The sequence below is a fragment of the Diadema antillarum genome, unplaced genomic scaffold (genome assembly GCF_040938485.1).
Source record: "Diadema antillarum isolate AM-2024a unplaced genomic scaffold, OU_Dant_1.0 seq00000498_RagTag, whole genome shotgun sequence".
Lineage (NCBI taxonomy): Eukaryota > Metazoa > Echinodermata > Echinoidea > Diadematoida > Diadematidae > Diadema > Diadema antillarum.
The window spans coordinates 101,518-121,886 of NW_027271457.1; the positions used below are offsets into that span (position 1 = coordinate 101,518).

Genomic DNA, 20,369 nt, shown 5'->3' on the forward strand with positions numbered 1-20,369 from the left:
TTTGCCCTTTCCCGACTGCTCGGGAAACACCGAAGCCTGCGTGACTAAACAGTGTCTGGGTTTAATGTTTAGTGGACTTGGGAGTAGAGTTCAAACACAGTCATGCTGAAGCTAACGTAGACATTTATTGGGGAGGGCCTTTTCATCGGGCGGGGAACATCAAACCTTAAACATTAAACTGATGACCAGATAAATGGTGTACATTGAGGAAACACTACAGATTTCGGCTTCAGCCGCGATTCACGATACATCTCGAAATGCCGCGTGGTTGGTGAGGACACTGACTGATTAAAAAATGATATCGAAACATGATCGAACACGTACTGACAAATATTGATGCAGTGATGGTTATGGGCGGGTCAAACTATCCCCTCTCCTCGCCATTGCATTTCATTATTTCACACCGATAGTGGACCGTTCCGAGACGCCACTGATGGTCAAACAGTCTGACCAATGCATTCATGTTCTTCGGACACCTCTCCACTCGAGGTCAGCTTACCAAGGGCTTTTGTCCAGGGGGAGGATAAGACACAATAGGGGGAGAGGTTTTCTCCTCCCGCTGCTAAAATCCGTGTTGCTGGCCGAATCAATACATCCTGTATGTTCTGCCAGGTATAGAGAGGCTATTATCGTTTGTAAAGAATGACGGAGTTACGTAATATACTCGCAATTATTATGTGGATACTTCTGCCCAATATAGGGCATGGTAACAGTTAGGGAAAGCGCATCGCAGTGTTAACAGACATCAAACATAGAAAACTATATGTTTTGCAAGTCATGCTGCATGCTTGCAGATTAGTCAATTTATAGCAATGTATAAGGCCCCGTCCCGAACAATTTGAGGTCTATGCATGACCCATACTGCAGGCACGTGAAGTTTTGGCTTTTTTGTATTTATGTTCTATTCGATTATCCATTATATCACAATACACACACACACACACACACAAATATTCACACACACTTGCAGTTATAAACATTATTACTTATAAAAACCGAGTACGGCAAAAAAAAAAAAGAACAAAAAAGATATGGTAGGTAGCAAATATGTACGAGTATTATAAAACGATGATACAACGAAAAACAATGACATAAATCATCGCTGGTTAGTTACTGTCACCATGACGATGAAGATCTTTGAATGTTCACGACTAATTTATTTGATTATTAGATAGAATGAATGTGAGGAATAGGTGGGGAAAAATATCCACAAGTTTAGGGCCTACAATTCGTTAGATCTGCATGGAGTCACGTTATTTGCATGATTACTATTGTGTGCCCGTATAGGCGTGCCCACCGCAAATGCCTATTTCTATGTTTGCATGGGACGAAGGGCGGACTCGATCGAGATTCTTTTTAACTCGATCTTGAAGGTTCTTGGTACAAGTCCAAGTTAAAGGAATGATATACACGTATAGTATCACTTGGGATGGGGAATTTAGTCTTCACTCTCCTTTTTTATTTGGCGACGTAATTCGAAACTCTTATGATATCATTAAAGACATACAAATGGGATATCAAAGTTTCTTTGTTGATAACGCAGGTTTGAGTGGAGATGATAAGCCAAAATGGAAACAGAAAGTGGAAATAGTTATTACCGATAGGGTCTGTTTCATGCAAGTGTTGTGAATACTTTTCATTCATAAGACACACTTATAAGTTTGCTTATGCTCTTTGAAAGTCCATCATACCTGCATTAAGCGACTTTGGCCATTCTGAGATTTACGTAAAGATTTGTATAATGATGTCTTCTTGAAACGGACCCTGGTAGCATGAAATAGTCGTAATAGTAAAAAGTAAATAGCAGAAGAGGAGACTAATTGTTTTTCCCCCTTTTCTACGTGTAACACATTCACAACACACTCTCACACGCACTCACACAATATGAAACAATACATTTAGTTGTGTGATCATTTTTCTATAGTAATGTAATAGCCCTTTATACATACGTATCATCATGACACACAACTGGTACTCTTTATTTTCTGTATACACCATGTACTTATGCGTGAAAAGAACTAAGTATATTCATACACATAGGAAGAGGGAAAGCTAAACATAATATATTATGTCATAAATTCCAAAGCATACTTTGTCGAGGAAGAATACAACTTCCTACCAAGGACAAACGCTGAATCATGGAAGAAGAAGAAGAAGAAGAAGAAGAAGAAGAAGAAGAAGAAGAAGAAGAGAGAGAGAGAGAGAGAGAGAGAGAAGGGGGTGGGGTGGGGAAAGGGGGTAGAGAAAGGGGGAGGGGTAGAGAGAAGGGGTGGCGGCGCGGATCAAACGCCCTTAGTTTGAGATTTCTCCAGGGCACGATCGGCAACACCGACTGAAGGACGATGGTCACGACAGTCCCTCAGATCATGGACCTATGCTCAGAGTAAAACGAAATGATGCTACACCCCGCATCGATAGCACTATTGTTGAGTGACCTCCTCAGGTAAATTGGACGCTACCGAGTCAATGACTTCCGCTTCACAATGGTATTATGAATACCGCCTCTTCTCCCATTTTCTTTTCTTTCATGTTATATAATATTATGTTTATGTGTATTTGTTTGTGTGTATCGATGTGTGTTTGTCTCTCCCTCTCTACCTTTCTTTCTTTCTTTCTTTCTCACACTCAGATGTAATCCGTCTGCTTTTATCTCTTCGGCATTCCAGGACTCGTCCCATTTGTAGGGATGACCCCTAAATCCTCCTCCGGTCAAACTTTCTTTCATCAGCATTTGGATTTTTATACTAGTATTCATTTGTTGTATAGCTGTTTTCAGATGTGAGACTTGAACGAAAGTTGCAAGCACTATAAGTCTGCCCAGGCGCGCCCTCCGTTTCTTTTTCATTTATTAGATTTTCTGCCAGTAGAAATAATCCTTAGAAGGATTCCCTGTTCTAGCAATACGAATGAATGCCATCACAGTATTCATAGGCAGCCTATAAGATCGTCCGGAAAGCGCTGCAAATCCTTCAAAGTTCGCATTGTCGTATGACAGTGCAGCGAGACCTCTTCCTTTTCCCGCGCTTTCTTCTCTCTTTTGTTAAACCTCCCCCCCCCACCCCACCCCACTCACTACTTTTGCGTATTTGAAGAGCGTTGTTTGCCAACTACGTTTGCAATCCACGTCGAAACACACGAGCTCACTTCCAAACCTTGAAGTGTTTCCACACTGGATATTCATACTGTAGTTATTACCGGCACAGTATAGATAATCGTTGAGAACCACTATTTGCATGTTTCTTACACACCACGTCACATATAGGAAACAACAACGCCGTTTGCCATTGACTGAAACATCATCATAATCGTAGCCTTTGTTTTGTATGCATCGTAATTTCAAAACTACTGACGTCACACTGCTAGTCATGCACCCTTAGTGAAAGAGAAAAACAAGGAGAAAGTCATCCACAGATAATTATCTTGGTCGTTCTTCATTTCCATTGCATGCGGCAACCAATTTGTACCACGGCCTTATCTGTTTATTGTGTAGTCCAAAATGTCAAGTTCAGGAGGTAAGCGACCGTTTTCGCATATGAAAAAAATGAGGTATTAGCAAGCGTGTCTAGCCGGGAATTATTCTATAATGAACCTTGATTAGTAGTCTGGGTACGATGAAAAAGGTCAAGAGTACATTTTCGTATTTTCCTAAATCTTTTCTCTCATTCTCTTTTTTTTTTCATGTTACCGAACAGGTCACAGACAAGACGACAAACGGGTATCGGTGAAGATGCGCAAACCTGAGAAATTGCACTGAAGGCAAAACGGATTCTCTCGGGGTTGTGGTTTGTTTGTAGCTGATAAAGCCCAAATTGTCGGAGGGCTAGCAAAGCCTCCACACAAACACGCGTCGCTTCACGTCACTAGACAGTAATTAACCGCGTTCTCAATTTCGTGCAAAGTTAGACAACGAGAAATGTTTGTCCGCTGAGAAATAAAATTTCGGATTGGTTAAATTTCCTGTTTTGCCCGGTACACAATTCCGAAACGACGCTGGATCGAGATACCGATACAATAATTCCGTGATAGATTTGGGCAATCTTTTATCATTTCATAGTGAAAAAAAAAAAGGTTTTTGAAAGTTTTGGCATTGGAGGGATCTTGACTTACTTATATTTCTTTCTTCGACAAAAAATGAAAGTTTAACTCTTTAACCAAGTTACAGAACCGTGTGTATTCACGTTATATGTATTCACTTGGACAAAATCAATATCGCTGCTGAAGAGAACTATAATAACATTGCAGAACTTTAAGCAAATTAACAATACTGCATGCTTGCAACAGCCAGCGTTGGCATTTGTCAGACAAAATCCACAATAAACCTAAGCGTCAAAGGCGCTAATAGAATCGAAAAAAACGTTCGTACAAGTGTGAAAACGTAAACGGTAGCGTTCGGCAACCATGTCGCTGAAGTCGAAGCCTTCCAGCACTGACTTCCACGACTCCAGCGGTGATGTCAAGCTCAAACGCGAAGTCGGCATCGTGGGCGGGATCGCCTTCGTGGTCGGCGGGATGATCGGTTCGGGCATCTTTGTGTCGCCGGTCGGTATCCTTAGGGAGACGGAGAGCGTGGGGATGAGTCTCATCATTTGGCTGCTCTGCGGCTTTCTTGGGCTTGGAGGTACGGAATTTATCGCATATACTGATATGCTCTGACTCCCCATCTTTCCTTCTGTATCCCCCCCCCCCCCTCTCTCTCTCTCTCTCTCTCTTATTTTCTCGTGATTCGTGTCATAGATTTGTATGATGATTCTGACATCAGATGTTTATTCAGGTCAAAACCCCCCAAATAATAAACAAGCATACATGTTCAGTAAGATGTGAGAATGTATGTTTTATATATCAGCATTAATAGCATTAGTGAGAGGATTCCTTAAAGAAATGAAGGAAGAAACTCAGAGAAAGATTCTCAAACGTTTGCTTCTTAACGAGTTGAATGTAATTGATGAAATCTCTGTTGCAATTGATCTTAAAATCAAGCTATTGATGTGTTGCTATTATGATGTATCAGTTATTTCAGTTTGGCTTAACTTGTTATGGATAAATCTGATAGGGTATTGTAAGATTTTAGGTGGTGTTTGTAGTATGGGTATCCTTGAAGTTTTCTTTAGAATAGTCAGCCTTGTTGATATCAACTTCACCGTGTATTATAAACTGTTTTGGTTTATTTCCTATATATCATTCGATCTTTCCCCTTCTCGAACAGGATCGCTCTGCTACGCCGAGCTGGGCACGATGATCCCCAAGTCGGGGGGTGAGTACGCCTACCTCTTGGAAAGCCTGGGCGAGCTTCCCGCCTTCTTGTTTGGCTGGACCTTCATCCTCATCATCCGGCCCGCCACGGTGGCCATCGTCTGTCTCATCATGGGCACGTACACGGCCGAGTACATCACGCAGGGCGACTGCACGGAGAACGACGGGGTCGCCAAGATCTTCGGCATGCTAGCTCTGAGTGAGTCGCAGAGTAGATGACCTTTGACCTATCAGAGAGGTTCCGGTTAAATGTTCTGTTTACCTTTGGGAGCAGTGATTTTAAAAATTTTCGAGTTCTCACAATAAGATGCTTATGTGTAGGTCATTTCTATAACAAAACATCCTATCATATAAAAACTTTGCAGTAAAACCTAAAATATAGGGAGATATCACTGTGTTTCTTATTAAAACATAACTGTATAGACGTTCTAGTCCAGAAACAATTTTATTATTCCTATTGTTCACATTTTGTATATCTAACAATACTTATCATTGATTATCCTGGTTAAAATTTTTACAATGGTTGTCTCTATGCCTATTAAACTCACATCTTAGAACTATACTTGAAGCACTAAAGCTGCCTGGAATTTTGTTTCATCTGCAAATGGTAAATTATGCCTTTAAGAGAACAAAAGCCTATAGGTCTTCAGTGCTGTGCCTAGTTTCTCTGGTGTGTGCAAATCACGAGTCTCGCCTAGATTGTGGTTGAAAATTTTGGATACAATATTTTGATGATATAAATTATACAAAAGTTTATTTAAAGGAAATGTAAAGAAAGTGAAGCAATCAACGTTATACGCGACTCTAGTATGACATGAGATCAGTACTAAAGCTTCTCAGACGTCACTGTATAGGTGATATTAGGAGAATCAAGCCGTTTCCTGCATATCATAAACATCGAAGAATTTATCTTAGTGTTTATAACAACTATATATTTGCCCTTGGAAAGTAGATTTGTGCACTTGGATAGACCACACTCGCTGAATGTCATAAAGAAAAGAATAATAAATTGATAAACATGAATGCAATTATTCATTAATAAAGAAATGCAAAGTTATGAGTGACAGGATTTAACCATACCTAAGTGATTACAAACCATTGTAGAAAGAAGCCACTTAGTGACCAAAATCTGAGAATGAGCTGCCCGATGTCCTCTTCTAACAAAAAAGTTTGACAATAGCAGCATAGGCGCAAAAAGATTTCTCGTGCCCGAGTTTTTCCTCCTTCTTTTTGAATATCATTATGTAATTATTGACAGTCTTGTTATTTGAGCCACCATTTTGTTAAACAGTAGCTTGAAAAGCGCCACATTCTTAAACAATCGCATACTAGGAAGAGCATCATAATTATGTGATTATTTACTATTAAGCACACTGCGGAGTGCAACATACACTACATACGTGATTATATATTTTAGCTATATAGCACACGGTGGAGTGCAACTATTTAGCTATGACGGAGTGCAACATGCATGAATGTCAAATAACAGAGGAGGGAGTGCCACGTTTATAATGCCCTGGCTTAATACTGGGGTCTTTATCTCTCAATAATGACCTTGAGGGGATGTGTATTCATTTATTGTCAAGACGACCTTCAGTTTATGTCAGCACAATGATGATATGCTTTTATGGAGTCATTTGCTTCTATCAAAAACCGAAATGTGAATATCGTAAGTCTGGGCAATAAATTCCAGTCCGTGGAAGGAAAACATATTCACAGTGCTAACAAGACATTAATCATCAAGTAAAAAAATGCAAATTATGTCTCAGCTCTGTAAAATATTGCATGAAAACAGTAACATGGTAGAGCTTTAATCATTACCATTTTCTGTACATGAGAGTATTCATACTCACAATATTTACAAGAGTATCCCCACAGATATAAAAATTGAACTGTGACTTTATTTTAACACTATCATACATGCTTGCTGGACGTTTTTATTGAATAATATATGAACGATTGAATAGAAAAAAAATGATGAAATCTATCTATTCCTGTCCCATTACGAACTGCAATCAAAGCCTGTATACCTTTGCAATTTATCTTTATAGTCATCAGAACGTCTTCCTGTTTTTCGCGCAGGATCACAATTGAACCAAACTCTATCATGCAAAAATCAATATCAGAAAGCATAAAAGCGTGACTGTGTATACATATTCCTCGCCGACTTAAATGCAGTAAAGACCTTGGTAGGACAAAGACATTACGATGGAACTGATAAAACCCACCTTCCGTCAAACAAGAAAAAGATCAACATGATGAAAGAGAAGGAGGGAAGAAAAATAGCATTAGCATTGATTCATATTCAAAAAGTTTGACAAAATCAGGAGTAGTAGGAGAATGAAAACATAGAAAAAGAAGTAAGTATATAATGAGAATGAAAATAGTAGAAGAGTAGTAGTAGAAGTAATAAAACAAGTAGGAATATAAGTAGGAGTAGTAGTATAGAAGCAGCCGCAATATGAATGACGTAGTAATAGTCATAATTAGTGGTAGCATTAGTAACTAGTCCTGTGATAGTAGTAGTAGTAGTAGTAGTAGTAGTAGTAGTAGTAGTAGTGGTAGTAGTAGTTTTAATTGCAGAAGTATGTCATGTAGTGATATAGGGAGAAGGACAGTTGATGATTGAAGGGAGAATAGGCCTAAATGAAAAGGGGACAGGAAGGGGGAACCATACCGCATCATAAGCTCAGTATAGTCATAGTGTACAGCAGATGTGTTTTAGACTTATTATGAACAATGTATTTCTACGGGTCGACTCTCCACAGATGCGTGCAGAAAGAAATCAAGTTTTAACAATTAACACATTCTATTTTGTACACATGCGTAAACGCGGTGTGTAAATGGGTGCTTCACAAAACCACGCAATACTAGGGTAGGAATGATCGTCGTCAGGGTTGTAGGATCCACTGTCAAAACAGAGGTTACACTGAAAACCAATATTGATTGGACTTGCGATGTGGGTCAAGAAGGTGAAGATACTATGAAGAGCTTTTTCTCATTGGATAAAACCGCGGTTACTCGGTCGCAAGGTCCCGGCTTCAAGCCCCAGTATCAACAGCAGTTGTGCCCTAAGGCTGAAGGAATCATATTGCTGCCTTTGTGACCATGTTCAGTAAGATGTGAGAATAATATGTTTTATATCAGCATTAATGGCAATAGTGGGAAGATTCCTTAAAGAAAAGAGGGACGAAACTCAGAGAAAGATTCTCAAACATTCGCTTCTAAACGAGTTAAATATTGTAATTGATGAAATATCTGTGTGTTTGTTTGTTTTTCTCTTCTTCCCTGATACAGTGACGCTGACTTTCATCAACTGTTACAGTGTCAAGGCGGCCAATCAGCTTCAGATCGTATTCACGGTGGCCAAGACACTACTTTGTGTCGTCATCATCGCCATCGGGTTCGTCAACATCGGTCGAGGTGAGTGAACGAGCCTCATCCTGTTCCTATGTTCTCTGTACCAGTAAGTGTTTAATGTTGTCGTGAGATAGGTGTTGGCGTTGGCGTCATCTAGACTATATTAGGGAGCTGTAGATTTGCGGCGCGGACGTTTGAGACGACGAGTGCGTTGGACGTTCTCGGCTCATTTTTTTTTCCCCTCTGAACGTCCCCTTCGCGAAAATCTAAAGCAACCTACTAATAATGGTCTGGCGCCTGTGACTCGGTGTAACAGTGCTTGTGTCAGTGTAGATTATGTTCCTATGATTGGTGTATAGTTGGTATTAAATTTCAATGTTGTCACTGGTGCTTTTCCAAGTTACCTAGAACCCATTTCTACCACGAGCTACAACATAAGTTTTGTGTATTGTAGCTCCACGATTCTGCAGTGTTTTTGGATTCAAAGTGGTCTGAGTTATTTTCAGTTACGACTGCCATGCGCTACATCCGGCTGCAAAGTCCTACCCGAATGCTCCCTCTACTCCTCATCCTCCTCTATGTATGGAGTCTTTACCACTCAGACCACAAAAGCTCCCTCAATCGAACACCTACCAACACACACCTTCATATGATAACCATCGCCGTCACACCATCATGGAGTTACTCTATAGTAGCACCATGGTCACACCAGTATCCTCGTATATCTATGGTTACAAATGTACACACTTGTAGATTTCCATACACACCCACACACGATTTACACACCTGTATTTTCTCAAGTATGAACGCTTGCGAGATCTGCCAACTTCAGGCTACACGCACTATTAATCATCTAATAGACCGTAACCGGGCTCCATTTCTAACAGCACTCGAAATAAATGCAACGATGGCAATGGCTCAAAATGGCAGAAAACACACACACACACACACACACACACACACATTTTTCCATTATCAAAGCTAAACAGGACTACAACGAGACGGTACGATTTTTTTTTCTCAATTACAAGCCGAGTCTATGGCATTACACTGATATGAAGTGTAAATATCAGAACACTAACTTGTTAAATTCATCCAAAAAATAAAGCCCATTTCAAGCATAACAAAATTATAATAGAGATGTCGCTTTTTGGCAAACGCGAAAAATACTAGTGGACTTGACATGCCCCTGATATGAGCTCCAGGCTCCCCACCTTCTCCCCCTGCCACCTTACTGCTCCACCCCACTCCTCGAATGGGTGTGACCATGCATTTGTACTATGTCCGCATATTAGTATTCATTAAAATACAAAAAAAAAAATATCTTTCTAAAGAAGCGTGCGAGAAGCAATCACTTTTGCTACATTAACGTCTGGAGAAGGTTCAAGTTTTAATGCAATTAATGTTTCCTTTCTGTTATTATTGTTATCACTGTTATTCATATTAGTATTTTGTCATTTTCATCTTTTTCCATAATTATAATTATTTTGCAATAGCAGTTTGATGTTAATATCATTGTCATTACTACTGTCATTATTTCTGGTATAACTTTCTTTAAAGGGGCATTCCAGACGATTTTCATAATTTCACATCATGTTGTACACAAATCGACAACTCCATGTATAGATTTGTGGAATTGATTGTGGTTCATAAGCAGAGAAACAATGCTTTGAAAAACCTTAAACAAATTACATTGAACAAGAATGATGACATAGGAGCCTCACATATTTCAGAAATGTAGCAGTGTAATTCCATTACAATACCGCTTGCTTGCGAGTTCACCTGTGTATAATCTATGCATGCCTTCTTCTTTTGTTCTGCTTCCTTGAGCCCCAACTCATGCATTCTTATGGTGACTCTGCCACGTCATCATCCTTGTTCACTGAAATTTGTACTACATTTTGAAAATATTCTTATTTTTCATCCCATTTATAATAAATTCTGAAACTCTGTCCTCGGTAAAATTAATGTATAGTTGTTCAAACGTAAAAATCAGAAAATCATCCGGAGGTCTCTTCTTTTTCACTTTTATGAGATTTATTATTGCCACTGGCAGAGTTTGGAATGTTGTTTATATCCTTTGAGAGAGAGGATGTGATTTGGGGCCATTTTTATTCACTGTATGATTATCATTATTTACCTTATGATTACTATATTATTCTTTCAGGTAAAACTGAATTCTTGAACCCGGAGGAATCTTTCAAGGACAGCACGCCGGAGGTCTTTTCGTACGCCCTTGCATTCTACCAGGGACTGTGGGCCTATGAAGGATGGTATGCCAACATTTTTGGGACAAATAAATTTTGATCTTCAATAGATTTTTGAATGTTTATTGATAGGAAGCAACTAGACACATTGTATCAAAGTTTTGACGAATAGACACTTTGTTGTTGTTTTTTTTATGAAAAAGAAAGTCTGAATGATTTATTGAAAGAAATGAGAATAAATTCGTTAGAGACAGAGTAGTCAATTCTCTTTATTCTAATCGACACGATAGTCCCACTTAGTCATTATCAAACATTAATGTCGACATTGTGGCAAGGCATGGGTTTGTTTGATTGAGAGGTGTACTTTTAATTCGTCATTTGTCTAGAGGGCATTTACATTATATGCACTGTTTAAGTTATGTACAGTTTGCATTCTATATGATATGTGTTCGTGACTGATCGTCATTCAGTGCTACCTCTTTTATTATTTCTCTTTGTACACAGGAGTTTTCTCAATGCCCTGACAGAAGAATTAGAAAATCCTCGAAGGTGAGAAATGTGAAAATTTGATAAATAATTCGAAGTATTGTCTGTTACATGTGTGTGTCGTCGTCTGCTTTCCTGCCGCTGTCTATAGCTTTTCTTTGTAATTTCGGTCATGCACGTTTGTAGTTGTATCATAATTATGATTATGATTATGATAAATTATGATAATCATAGTATATACGAATATGCATATAATGTATGGCCTAACGATTATCAGTGCAATTAGCCCTGAGGACAATTGCCCCTAAATACTGGTAAGTGATAAGGTTAGAGTAAAGATTAGGGTTAGGGTTAGATTTAGGGTAAGAGTTTGGGTTAGGGTTAGGATTTGGGAAAGGGTTCAGGGGTACTTGCCCTAGAACTATATATAACTATGTATTTGCACAGCTTTTGTTTCTTTTATACTTATGTAATTCCTCTGTCATATTGCAAAGGCTAGTGCAGAGGCAGGAATGGTAGATATTGAGATTAATGTGAGTATTATTATCTGTAGTACATTATAGAGAGAGGGAGAGAGGCTGAGATGCTTCATTTATGGCAACGTGTATCTACCCCATCCACTTTCTTTTTTTTCCATGTATTTGTTTGCTTGTTTATTTTGCTCAATTATGATACGGGGGGGGGGGGGGTGCTCAAATTTTATGACAATTCGTTATGACATTATGTATCAATAACCATTACCATATTTTGCGGTTTGTAGTACATGTATCTGCACAGTTGCTGGTGACCTCACAAAGAACTAACTCAAGTAACGCCAGATCGAACCAATATGTCACCCTTTATTCCAGGAATCTTCCACTTTCACTGATCGTCGGTATCCCGTTTGTCACCATGATCTACCTGATGGTTAATATATCGTACTTCACTGTCATCACACCGGCGGAAATGCTGGCATCGAAAGCGGTGGCCGTGGTAAGATCCCAAATCTTGTCGCAAGAGGGCGTAGTAGCGGTAGTGGCCGAGGCTGTTTTTTTTTTTTTTTTATAATTTAAACACTGATAACTTTAACATATTGCATCATTGTTAGATAGCACTGGTATAATGGCCTCCTCTCCTTCATTCAATGAAATATTGATATTGATGCTAGGTGCAGCTGCAAGTTAGAGTCTTTGATCATCAGAACAAAATAATAGTTGCTAGAATCAATGTGAAGTTGCATTTGTGTTTTCCCAGTAGAGCAGCCATAGACAGTACATGATGCTACACAAAAGCAACTTGATCATAAAGAATTTGACGCTGGAAAATATGAAAATTAGATGGAAAACAGGTAACAAAAATGCAATGTTACGATATGTCAGGGAATTCTTGATTTAGTACTTTGTGACCACTTTCATTACTTAAAGGTATTATATTTATTTTGTGTCATAATGGGTATATTATTCACAGATGATTCATTTGCCTATTCTGTTCTTAACCTTGTGGTGCTAAGGAATGTTTGACCTGCTAGTTAATGCGAGGAGTTTGTTTTTGTTTTTTCCTTTAGACATTTGCCCAAAGGACTATGGGTGTTTTCGCCTGGATTGTGCCGTTGGGTGTATGCATGTCCACTTTCGGAGCAGCAAACGCCAGTCTATTTACAGCGGGCAGGTAAAATGAATATTGCGGCACACTCAAGCTCACACTATATACTGTGACTCTGAATCACAAAACAAACAAAAAGTCGCCAGACGCAGATTTCTAGTTAAGGGCAGATTCTGAAAGAGCAGACTCTAAGCTTTAAAATGATGTATAACTCGAATCAAATGGACTCTCCTAACCTATCTAAATATTGAAAGAAAACACACACTCTGGAAAAGTGTGAACCGAGAAAAGAGGCTCTGAAGTACAGTGTCTATTCAAGCGCTCAATCTTTACCAAACCGTGCTGGCTGTGTGATGAATGGGACAAAAAACAGGGTGTAAACCACCGGAGCAACGACAATGGAGAGATAAACGGATTACGCTGAAATTGTACACCCTCTATCAACACAATATGTCCATGGTTAATGTCAAATTTCAAGGCAGTAGCTTTTTTTCTTCAAAAGTTACGAGAGATAAAAGTGAAGAGTGTTCTAAGAATTATCAAGAAATGAACAGGGGCCTCCAGATCTCACTACTCTACAAAAAAAGGTAAAAAAGTGCTGAAAATGCACTTTCCTATTCATTTTATGATCCAAAACTTACGAATAATATAGAAGAAGGGTAGTTCTTTGAGAAAGGATGAAAAATCCAATATTGACTTGGTTGACCCGTTTCACCTTTTTTTGAGTATTCACGTAAAATCAAAGGGTGCGACTTTTTGTTCGTTTTGTGATGCACGGTCACACTGGTCCAGACGTGTTACTTTTAGTACGATTACGAGAAGTCACATAATTTTGTCCCCTGTCGCTCATATGTGTTTTAAAGTTTATGGATAAGGCCCTTTTGCACCCCTGCTGAAGTGGTCCAAACATTCCCACACCAGAAAAAGGGTGAATGATGTCGACCCCCCCGCCCCCTCCGCCCCCCCCCCCCCCCCCGTAGGTCACTGGCATTAATTATCAGCAAATAGTATCAACTCAGCAAATAGTATCAACTCAGCATATGCCATACGAAGAACACAGACAAACAAACAACAATCCATCATACCATAAGTATGCATGACTCTTGAGTATTATTTTCGAAACGTGTAGAGTTGAAAGAACAGGTATGGCGATACACTATGTATGCAATGCCCTGTATAATAAAGTGTTATCCTGAAGTCTATAATAAACCACTAAGTGTTATAATTTGGTACATTGTACTCGACCTTTTTGCATTAAGTACCGAGCATAAAGCAGCATAAAATCTCCAAAATTGGAAGGGTGCAATAGCCATTGAGAAAGAGAGTGGTTTTACAGCCAAGAAGAATTCCCAACGGCTTTATGTCTTGAAGTTTTAAGGGGAGCCCTATACTCGACGGTACTTAAACTCTTTACGATGACTCTTTAAGAAGCAGCCAGCCATTCAATGCGATTTTATTCCTTCCTCTCTATTGACCTTTAAATCCCTCTCCCTCTCACAAAATCTTTCTCTACACTAATCTCTCACTCATGTCTGATCTTAAAGGGTGTGTACAGTTCTGGTCGAGGTGAGAATTTAGCTTTTAACACTTTGCGAGATAGTCAGAAACCACTCTCTGAGATGTCACAGAGCATGCAATTCTAAGGGGTATCAAAAGTTTATTTGATGAAGATCAGTTTTTAAATGGCTGAGATATCCAAAAACAAGGTGGAACAAAGAGGTCCTAATAAAGTTGTGGCCTGTCGCCTTTTATTACTATCACTTTTTTGGATATCTCAGCCATTTGAAAACCGATTTTCATGAAATAAACGTTGAATCCTTCTTAAAATTACATGCCCTTTCATATTTCATAAGAGGTTTCTCATTATCTCACTTTGGAATTTTCAAAACATGAATCCTCACCTCAACCAGTACTGTACACTCCCTTTATTAACATATCTCTTCTGTCTGTTTATCTTCCCCTACAGACTGCCCTTTGTCGCAGCAAGAGAAGGTCATATGCTTCAAATATTGGGCATGGTCCATGCCAAGCGATGCACTCCACAGCCCGCCATCATGTCTGTAGTAAGTATTGGAGGTGTGAATGATACAGTTTTCTTTGGGACTATAACCATGCAGTATTATACGACACACTGCTTGCTTGTTTTTCATTTCCTTCCATTGTAGTAGTCAAGTAGACAAAAAAAAAGAATCACAAAGTGTGTTAACTTTACAAGAGGCTTGAGGTTAAAGATGACCTTTATCAAATTGAGCAAGAATCAAAACGAACTTATATATTATAATGTCCTTGGTAAGGAGTTTTAAAATTCATGAAACATTCAAGATTTACAATATTCTTTGACCAAAATCAGATATTGTGCTTAGTGCCATGAATATCTACTGCAAGCTTAGCCTTCATCAAACTTAAATGCAACATAAATCATACTTCCATTGGCTTGATTGGAAGATATTTAAGTCAGCCTCAAAATGATGACAAAACTTTGAAAAATTCATTGCTTGGTGTATGATTGGTCTTTATTTTCTTTTTGACTTGTTCACAGATGGAGGTCTGCTGAACATGTGCATGAATAACAGAGATAGGCCTACATTAATGTCTTATTTTAAGTACATAACATTCGCAGATAATACTTTTAGGACATTATTATACTGTTGTAATATATGCATGATTGCGCATTGTACAAATGAATATAACAATACCATGTTTATTATTCATGTCCAATTGTAAGCGCATCATACTTATCCATAAACCTAAATTATGTTTGTATCTTATTTTCATGAATATGCTTTTGTATAACACGTGTATACACAAATATATACACCTGTGATACATAATCAACATGGATAGATTTATGCGTATCACACTAATATGATAGACATAATAGATATTCAAATACATGGAAAAGAGGAAAAGTTGAATTATATTGTTTCCTTCCGTTCTAATTACAGTCTATAATCGCAGCTGCCCTAATAGCCATTGGAAACTTCGACTCGCTCCTCAACTACTTCAGCTTCGCTGTGTGGCTCTTCTACGGTCTCACCGTATTCTCCCTACTTCTCATGCGATATACACACAAGGATTGGGAACGACCCATTAAGGTTTGTATGGACTAAAATAAAGACACACACACTATGCAATAATTCATTTATTGATTTATCACTTTCACTCAGTATAACATGCCTACAATAGAAATGTGAGGATAATATATTAACAGATACACGCGCAGCTGGATATGGGCTATCCAGCCATCTTCTCAGATGGAAAATGAAACAAAGAAATGGAACAGAAATAAAACTAAATGATTTGACATAACAATGGGGCAGATAATGCAAAGTTATACACGTGACAAAAAAGGGTTAACGAGAAGGCAATGTGGCGTTATTGAAACTTACCCCGCGATAGTAAATGCACTGGTTCGTCTTTTCTTTCTATAACCTACATATTATACATATTGGTACACACCCAAGCGCACACGGACATATGCATTTTACAACGCAAGATGCTTACATCAATAAGCACGCCCCCGTTGTGATAATCTCATATGAATTCAGTTTTGAATGGCAGTTTGGGAACACTTCGCAAGTGATATATAGCCTCTTTAAAAAAAAAAAAACATTTACTGTATCATTAAATTTGACGTCAATAGGTATAAGATTCCAGATTTGTCTACATACACATATACACATAAAACAATCATTAAAAAAAAACCCCAAATATACAAATATTACACGATTATATACCAAAATACATGATATAGACAAACACGCATTATGAACATATAAACAACACATAGGCCTACATGTTCTTACATCGTCGTAATGCCTGCGCACCAATTTGATACAAAAAAGCCCCAAACAAACACCAACTTCCCCACCCTTATGATCATGGGATTATACGCTACAACAGAACGTAAAAAGGAAAATGATAATAATGATTTGGGGTAGATTAACATACGTCGAACGACTATAGCAAGGTTCACACTCTTTCGAAATCCCTGCTCTACGCCAGAGCAAACAATATTGTACTTGATTGAGCAGTTGAAATTCCCGTGAATGTTGAGTTTCGTCCGCACCCGCAATCATAGTCGGAGTAGTCGCACTAGTCTGAAGCAAAGTTTGTTGCTTCAGGCCACCCACCGAAATGTATCGGATGGCAGTCTGATAAATCCGACTCGTGTTGGTCGACCACTCGGGTCAGTGTCAAACACGCCGGGCAAGATCCGATGAGGCAAGGTCCGGTGAGGACCTTGACACTGACCTGATAGTCGACCACCACAAGTCGGATTCATCAGACTGTGATCCGGTACACTTCGGGTGGTGGCCTGAAGCAACAAACTTTGCTTCCGATTAGTGACCGATGGGAAGAAATCTCTGTTGAACGAGGGTACAGTGCACTCCCATTATAACGAACATGGTTATAACGAAATTCCAGTTGCAACGAAGTAAAAACTCAGGCCACAACATCATCCATTCGAATTATTCTATTGTTTATTTGTTCGGTTATAACGAAAGAAAACTGCCGGTTCCGAGGACTTCATTATAACGGGAATTCCACTGTATAAGCCTTAGTGATACCAGTGTCATAACGTGCCCGCGTTCTTCCATCATTCAGGTTCCTATCTTCGTCCCCATTCTCGTCTTCATCGCATCGCTGTATCTCATCCTCGCTCCCATCGTCAGCGACCCGGTGTTCGAGTTCCTCTACGCCTTCCTCTTTATTCTCTCCGGCGTCGTCGTCTACTTCGTATTAGTCCGGCACAAGGTCTCCTTGAGGTGCATGAGTAAGTATATACCCACTTTTTTTTTTCATTTCCCTCATTTGATTTATCCCTACGTTTTCCTCGCGATGTCCTCGCGATGAATATAGTGAATTAAGAGAAATCATAGCTTCCGAACAACTGGAGCTTATAACGAGGAAGTGGACGTTATGCTGAAAGATTTTTGTTTTGTTTTGTTGTTATTTCATCACTGAAATAATTAAAACAAGATTTTATCGCCGAGCACAAACTGTTGTTGTGTTTGCCTCAATATAGTCACGTGCCAGATATCTGTTGTAGTAGTATCCATTCATCTTAAACGAATCATGAGGGGTGTTGTACCGTGGATCGACGGATGAAGCCAGATACTACCAATCTTAATTGTCTGTTGAAGATCATTCCTGATCAATATGCTTTTGGAGGTGCCTATGAGAAAGGCGTGTTACAACAAAATCGGCTCGTCCTCAACCTCGCTACGGACCCAAACGCCAGATTTTGCTCACAGCAGCCGAACTGCCCGTACAAGACTAATTTTTCTTGAATACTCTTAAATAAGACTCGTTTTTCCTTGAATGCCCTAAAACAAGACTCATATTTTTCTCACTCCCTCTGTTTTTTGAAAGGGGAGGTACAGGTGGCCTCGTAAAGTAGGCAAATTGATAGGAGCGAACTCAACACATATCTCTCAAAGTTCGTCTTTGATGATTGATAGTTTGGTTGTCTTCTTCTTCCACTACTCTCCCAGATCCCATCACACGGTTCTTCCAGGTGCTCCTTTTCGTAGTCCCCACCTCCTACAACAAAAAGGACGAGGAGGAGAAGATCCAGTTATAGGGTCACCGACAGGGATCACTTCATGTGTGAAAATCATCATCATCATCATCATCATTAACATCATCGTCGCCATCATCATCTTTACCATGATAATCTTCTTCGATATCTTCGTGCTCCTCCCAATCCGGATAACCATCGCAATCAAGACCACGTCCCTCATGAAGAGCAGTGGTATCACCTCTGAGAAGGAACAGGGGTCCAGGAGCGCATCATCCCGTCAGCTTCGGATGCAGCTGCTGACGTATGCATGTGGCGCTGATGGTGGAAAGATGCCTGCTGAGAAGACTTGTAAATTCTTCGCCTACCAGCGTGTGGTGATGGAAACTTACGGTTGAAGAGTTTATCTTTGGTTTTGTTTGCCACATCCATTACTGCGGCTGGTGATACAAGGAAGAGGTCTGACTCAAGCTGCAGTCTCCTCCCCCCTGTGGATTTGATGGTGAACAAAAATATTTTGATCTTCCCTCCACGTCTGTGGTCGTCATTTATTAAAAACCCTCGGATTCACAAATCTCTCCGAGATATGATAGAAGACGAAATACCATAAAGAGATTGGAAAGTGACTCATGAGCTGATAGGTCACGTGACGGTGCCATTTATTATTTTGCTTGTGTTTGTGCATTCCATTCTCCCAAGCGCTTCCATAATGTTAATGTCGTCATTGATCTTAAGAGTTGCTGTAGAGGAATTCTGTATCTCTCTAATCGAGAGTTCAATTTGTACATTATTACTTCATTTCTGTATTTGTCTTGCATTGATCTCCGTCCGTCTGCGAGACTGATGGCCGTTTTGACCTTCCCAAGACGCAAAGGTCAACATACCGAATGTAATCATTCCCGCGAGAGTGTGCCTGAAGAGTTAGCCTGTAAGAAAAATGAACAGTGAGACATGAGGAAAGAATAATACGTAACGAAATGGAACAAGCGTACATTATAGGTCGGACAAGTCGGAAGGGATCTTGTTTCAGTTTATAGAATAGAACACGCTCCTTTCGATGTATGTTGTCTTTCTTATAGAGAATCGTTCGGACAAAGATACTGCCTCTTGCCTCTGAGATATAGGCCTACAGTCACACAGGGCTTTTATTCTCGCAGGGGTGATAAGGAGACTCAAAAGAAAATGACAATAACTCGAAACAATCAGAAGAAAGTACATCTCCTAGTGATCCTCGTAAACAACGAAGTCAACTGCGCACAACCATAAAACTCATCGGCAGCGCATCATGATATCATTGGAACTTAAATTTCGAGAATGAGCATGTCTTGTGGACGATGGTTTCCCGTTGGAAAGAGCTTTTACCGTTCATAATACAATTATGCTAAGACACAGAACAACAAAATAATGACGTCTTTGCAGGTGATGTCCGTCCCAGATGACTCTAAAGCATGTCAGGTGTTGGAACTCAAGATGGTGCATTATACTGCATGGGCGTGACTGCAGTACGTCAGAGGTGCACGTGTCGGCAGGAGAAATCTTCATCATAGTTCGCCAGTAGCTGTGCGAAGTGGAATGTAAAGTCGAGCATCCTCACAGCTGATGTGTGAAATGGAATAACGCTACCACACAATTATGGCCTCTGTGGGGTTCAGTTTACACATGGGAGAACTTTCTATGCATGTGACATTGTGGCAATACTGATAAGGCACGACGACTGACCAATGAACATACCGTCCAGTTCAGTCAGTTTGTTGAAATGGTATGGCATCTACTGCGTAGTCATTGTACAGGGTCGACGCCATTTTGTTTCATGTTATCTCATCCTCAAATCCCCCGGGGCCAACCTAAAGCGTTCTGTTATTGCCTGATTCCGCGTGTTTGTTGGTACCTATGTCTGCATAGTATGTGTTGTTGTTGTTGTTGTTGCTGTTGCTGCTGCTGCTGTTTTTGATGTGTCTTGG

General features: G+C 39.6%; 1 protein-coding gene across 1 annotated transcript; it reads left to right on the forward strand.

Moving 5' to 3' along the window:
• The first annotated feature begins 4,398 nt into the window (after nucleotides 1-4,398).
• On the forward strand, nucleotides 4,399-18,678 carry LOC139733835 (b(0,+)-type amino acid transporter 1-like). Its single transcript, XM_071644641.1, has 11 exons — nucleotides 4,399-4,618; nucleotides 5,204-5,449; nucleotides 8,548-8,673; nucleotides 10,778-10,883; nucleotides 11,322-11,366; nucleotides 12,152-12,275; nucleotides 12,847-12,950; nucleotides 14,851-14,947; nucleotides 15,830-15,979; nucleotides 17,493-17,661; nucleotides 18,383-18,678. The coding sequence occupies exons 1-11, from the start codon at nucleotides 4,399-4,401 to the stop codon at nucleotides 18,469-18,471; spliced, it is 1,476 nt and encodes a 491-aa protein (XP_071500742.1). The 3' UTR covers nucleotides 18,472-18,678.
• Nucleotides 18,679-20,369: the final 1,691 nt, after the last annotated feature.